This window comes from Sorghum bicolor, chromosome 3, assembly GCF_000003195.3.
Source record: "Sorghum bicolor cultivar BTx623 chromosome 3, Sorghum_bicolor_NCBIv3, whole genome shotgun sequence".
NCBI classification, from domain to species: domain Eukaryota; kingdom Viridiplantae; phylum Streptophyta; class Magnoliopsida; order Poales; family Poaceae; genus Sorghum; species Sorghum bicolor.
The window spans coordinates 62,465,123-62,470,258 of record NC_012872.2 but is presented as its reverse complement, the minus strand read 5'-3'; the positions used below and the strand labels follow the sequence as shown (position 1 = coordinate 62,470,258).

Here is a 5,136-nt window from a genome sequence, read left to right as displayed (position 1 = left end):
ATTTTTTTAGCAGGAAATCACTTAGTACTAAAAATGGGTGATGAAATCACACATTTCCTAAGAAAGATACAGTGAAACGGCTCACACAAAATAATAAGCTTTTGATGCTGAAAAGGTAAAACCCGAAAAGAAAGGGAAAGAAACCAAATACAAAATGTGGTGCAGCATATTCATTGTCACCCCTCTCCAAGCATGTAGTATGAGTTCAACCCAACGTCACAATACTACAATAAGGAAGTGAATAGGTGCGATCCCAACTAAAACACAAACAAAATACCCAGAAAAATGACAAACAAGAAAAGAATGAAGCACGAACACGCACCAAATCGCAAAGAGAACCTTATCTGCCCCCCCTCAAGAAATTTCCTTTCAGCGAGCTAAAAATTCCCGTCGCTCACTCTGCCTTCAGAAGTCGCCATCACCACCCCTGAAACGAGAACAGCGACGAACACATGCATACGGCGGGCGTCCTTCCGTCCTGCGCCGGCTGCGCTCTCGCAGCGTTGGGCGGTGCGCGGCGCCACGCGCCAGGGGCCACAGTAGCCAGCGTACCAAACGCACTCCGCAGCTCGTGAACCGTGGCGACTCCTCCATTCCCTTTCTGTTCTCTTCTTGCCCGTGATCGAGCTCCTTTTCTTCCTTAAATTCTCCCCCACATGGCCACATCCTCTCCACCTCCCCCACCACCTCACCACACCTGCCACTGCCACGGCCACCCTCCAGCTGCCCCGCTCGCCGCGAAGCCCGATGGGCATGCGACGAGCACGATTCTTGGCCTGCATTGCCATGGCGGCCATCGTGCTCCTCGCGCCGCCGTCGACGTGCGGAGTGGCGGGGCACTCGCGGGGGCTGCGGCCTGGGCGCAGCGCCGGCGCCGGTGGCGCGGGGGATCCGCCGCCGCTGTTCCCGGTGAACGCGACGCGCGCGGAGATGATCGAGCGGCAGTTCATGGAGTGGGTGCGGTACATGGGCGGCCTCCGGCACAGCACGTTCCAGCACGCGCTGGCCCGCGCGTTCCCCTCCTACTCGCTCGTCGTCGACAAGAACCCGGCGTTCGGCGACTTCACGACCATCCAGGCCGCCATCGACTCGCTCCCGGTCATCAACCTCGTCCGCGTCGTCATCAGGGTCAACGCCGGCACCTACACGTACGCACGCCCACGCTCTTGCTTGCGCTTGGCCCCGGTGGTGACCGCATCGTAATCGTTACCCGCCTGCTGCCTTGTCGCAGGGAGAAGGTGAGCATCTCGGCGATGCGCGCGTTCATCACCCTGGAGGGCGCCGGCGCGGACAGCACGATCGTGCAGTGGGGCGACACCGCGGACTCGCCGACGGGGCCCAAGGGACGGCCCCTCGGCACGTTCAACTCCGCGACCTTCGCCGTGAACGCGCAGTACTTCCTCGCAAGGAACATCACGTTCAAGGTACGTAACGCAACCGGCACCCGTTCCGTTGCCCTACGACGTAGCAGAAGAGTAGCTTGTGGTTTGCTCAATTCAACTCTCTCTGGCATTGGGCGGCGGGGCAGAACACGTCGCCGGTGCCGAAGCCGGGGGCGACGGGGAAGCAGGCGGTGGCGCTGCGGGTGTCGGCGGACAACGCGGCGTTCGTGGGGTGCAAGTTCCTGGGCGCGCAGGACACGCTGTATGACCACTCGGGTCGCCACTACTACAAGGAGTGCTACATCGAAGGGTCCGTGGACTTCATCTTCGGCAACGCGCTGTCGCTGTACGAGGTACGCACGCTCTCCTCCACACAGAGCAGAGGCTCCATCTCCAAAACAGAGCATGCTAGTGCGAAGCTTCCAAACTATCCGTTTTTGTTAGGAAAGGAAGCCTCTGTTCCGGTGATCTGATCCGAGACTTCCGGCGCGCACCCAGGGGCCGTTTCGTTCATCGTCCAGGCAACGTCGTTGCCTAGCTAGGCAGCGCTCCCAGTGACCAGTGGCCCCGTTTTTAATCGCCCGAGGCTGGAAACAATGACTGGGCGGCGACCTGACCCCAAACGTGCCCGCAAAGGCTGGAAGTACCACTGGAGTCACGGCCTAGTTTGATTAGAGCCTTTTCCGTGCGCCTTGACACATGGGTTTGTAGTACCTTGAAGCATTCATCTCCGCATGGGACAAATGAATACCGAGGGTTTGGTATGTACTGATGAGTGATGACTAGATAAGAGCGTACTACAAGCCCTGAGCTTCTGACTAGTGCACTCCCATCTTTTTTAACCCAAAAAAGCACGGGGACACACAGCTACACATTTGTGGCTTCCCTAACGTGGACCGGTCGATGTAATCAGGTGCCAACGGCACAGCACACACGTCCACACGCCGAAAACATCCATACGCGCACCGGGGCCCCTCTGACGAAACGCAGGTGCGAACCCAACACGTGCTCGCCGAGACGGTCATTATTTGGGTCCATGTGTGCGCGATTGGCCCCACAAAAACTATTATATTATATCAGACTAGTATGTAGCACAAAAGAGGCAGCAGACGCGCCATCGTCCATCGGTCACCAAGCACTTCTCCTGCCCGCGGACTCATGCTGGTGTCCGCTTGCGATTGCGAGGTTGCGTTGCGCCGCATGACCTGGCGACGACGGGCCCGGCGGCGCTACGCTACAGGCTACACCCACGGGCGGCCGGCAGCACGACAGCGACGTGCTGCGGTATCTGATGCCCGCATCACGGGCACGGCGCAGATGCGCCGGCCCTATCAAACTTTGCCAGTGCACAACTGCAGACTGATGATCAGCACCGACCTAGTACGTGGCTACATACAAGTACAATCAATCATGATCCATGCGACCATGCATGAATCATACTACTGCTTATATACAGTGAGCTCGAACAATAAAAGATTGACGGGTGGCTGATGCTGACATGCTGTTGTTGTTGTTGCAGGACTGCCACGTGCACGCGATCGCGCGGGACTACGGGGCGCTGACGGCGCAGAACCGGCAGAGCATGCTGGAGGACACGGGGTTCTCCTTCGTCAACTGCCGGGTGACGGGGTCCGGCGCGCTCTACCTGGGCCGCGCCTGGGGCACCTTCTCCCGCGTCGTCTTCGCCTACACCTACATGGACAACATCATCATCCCCAACGGGTGGTACAACTGGGGCGACCCCAACCGCGAGCTGTACGTCCCTCCCCATCCTCGCCTCTCGCTCTCCTTCCATCCTCTGCTCGCGAGATCGCCGCAGAAACATCTCACGCATGCTATTGCATGGTTGCGCCATTGCCATCCCCAGGCGTGCACGACGACGGTAGTGCTCGAGGGCCACGCCATGCGCGCTACGACTACGAGGCCTTTTGAGTTTTGCCAGTCTCATGTAACGGACTCCATGCCCTTTTTCTGCTTTTGTGGTATGGAAAGCAAAAGAAGAGCTCAGCTAGTCAGCTACTACCTACGTTGCACGTACATAGACGAGCTAGCTGCTGTCGACTGTAGGTTCGTGGTGATCGATAAAAGGCGTGCACAGCGCAGACGAAAGGGAGCACTCACCGGCTCCATTCCATTTCCTGTTCCGGCGAATCATCCGTTCGCACGGGTGGCCGGCCGCCCTCCTCATCTCGTTGTGATCGTGGAGGCTTTTCAGATTCGATTCCCGCTGCCCCGCCGGCACGGGCGCACGGCCAAAAGCACAGTCCTATCCTAGCCGGCTTGGCCTGTCAGGATCCTAGATGCCAAAGGCTACCAAAACTTTTATGTATCTGCTAAAAAGAAATAAACTTTTTTTCTGGAATTCGACTCGAGCCGGCCATAAGCTCATGACCATTTTCTACGTACGGCAGAGTTTGGAACCGAAATATTAAAGCTTGTTTAGTTGCACCCAAAAACCTAAAATTTTTCAAGATTTTCCCGTCACATCGAATCTTTTGACGCATGCATGGAGTATTAAATATAGACGAAAATAAAAAATAATTACACAGTTTGGTCGAAATTGATGAGACGAATCTTTTGAGCCTAGTTAGTCCATAGTTGAACAATAATTATCATAAACAAACGAAAGTGCTACGGTGTCACGGAAAACAACGCCTAATGCTCGCGTGTTGCTGCAGGACGGTGTTCTACGGGCAGTACAAGTGCACGGGCCCCGGCGCGAGCTACGCCGGCCGGGTGGCGTGGTCGCACGAGCTCACTGACGACGAGGCCAAGCCCTTCATCTCGCTGAGCTTCATCGACGGCACCGAGTGGATCAGGCTGTAAATGTAAATCTCGCAGTCGCCGCTCACGGTCGGTCACGGCAGCACGCCACACCACATTGTAAAGAACACAGAGCAAGACAATATAGTACAGATTTACTTCCCGTCATCAAATATGGATGCAGCGTCTCGATGGAATGAGCTTTGCCGTGCGTACTGACCGAGTACGAATGCTCTGCCATTTGTTCACCGAAAGATAGACGTCAACGTCTGCATGTGCCAGGTCCGTGCGGATTCGGCGAGAACAGAGAAAGTTTCTGTGCCTAACCAATGTGTCTCCACTATCTAATCATCGTCATCTTCCAGCAGCACATGTTGCTGGTGGCAATTTCATCATAAATATACCATCCAACTATTTCTTCGGTACTAATTCTATTATTTTAAAAACATTTGTACTTAGGATATGCTCCACCGTCCTGAAGTTTCCTCAAAATATGTAAAATAAATAAAAAAAATACATGGAAGGATCAACAATGGCTAGAAAGAGGCAAATAGGCAAAACTTGAAGTTTAAAATGTTGCAAAGGATTAAATACCAAGTTTCACATAGGCAAAAAGGCAAAATCTGAAGATTCAAAGAGGCAAAAATCATGTAAATAAATGATAAGATTTTAAAACCACGAAAAATATCTTTAGCTTCTAAATTTTTTGAGAAAAAAACCTAAAGATAGACTAGGTCAAGAAAAACCCAAACAAAGTATTAAACTTGTGAAAATATCTCTAGAAGCTTCTAAGAATTATATGTAGCTCTAGAAGATATGGACAATATCCATGAAAAAATATGGGAAATTCCCAAAATATTTTGTTTATTGGGTGTCTAAATGTGTTTTAAAAACTATCCACGACAAAAGTATAAGACTCAACCAATAATTTTAATGATCAATGCATTCATGCTCATTGCATCTCATCTTTTGTTGTGAAAAGATTCAAAAC

General features: G+C 53.1%; 1 protein-coding gene across 2 annotated transcripts; it reads left to right on the top strand.

Annotated features, from left to right (window-relative positions):
- Positions 539 to 4,561, top strand: LOC8062171 (probable pectinesterase 53). 2 transcript variants are annotated; one of them, XM_021455967.1, is made up of 5 exons: positions 539 to 1,148; positions 1,232 to 1,424; positions 1,529 to 1,735; positions 2,902 to 3,137; positions 3,250 to 3,883. In XM_021455967.1, exons 1-5 carry the CDS (start codon positions 748 to 750, stop codon positions 3,266 to 3,268), a joined length of 1,056 nt encoding a protein of 351 aa, XP_021311642.1. In that variant the 5' UTR covers positions 539 to 747; the 3' UTR covers positions 3,269 to 3,883. The 2 variants fall into 2 exon arrangements, with proteins under 2 accessions (XP_021311642.1, XP_021311641.1); XM_021455966.1 differs by lacking the exon at positions 3,250 to 3,883 and adding an exon at positions 4,061 to 4,561 and having other exon boundaries at positions 542 to 1,148.

What these genes read in the sequence shown, in the direction of transcription:
- LOC8062171 (XM_021455966.1), top strand. Translation starts at nt 748, where the DNA reads ATGGGCATGCGACGAGCACGATTCTTGGCCTGCATTGCCATGGCGGCC. An exon ending in CAAGGAACATCACGTTCAAG is followed by an intron (nt 1,425 to 1,528) that starts GTACGTAACGCA and finishes GCGGCGGGGCAG; the next exon opens with AACACGTCGCCGGTGCCGAA. An exon ending in GGCGACCCCAACCGCGAGCT is followed by an intron (nt 3,138 to 4,060) that starts GTACGTCCCTCC and finishes GTGTTGCTGCAG; the next exon opens with GACGGTGTTCTACGGGCAGT.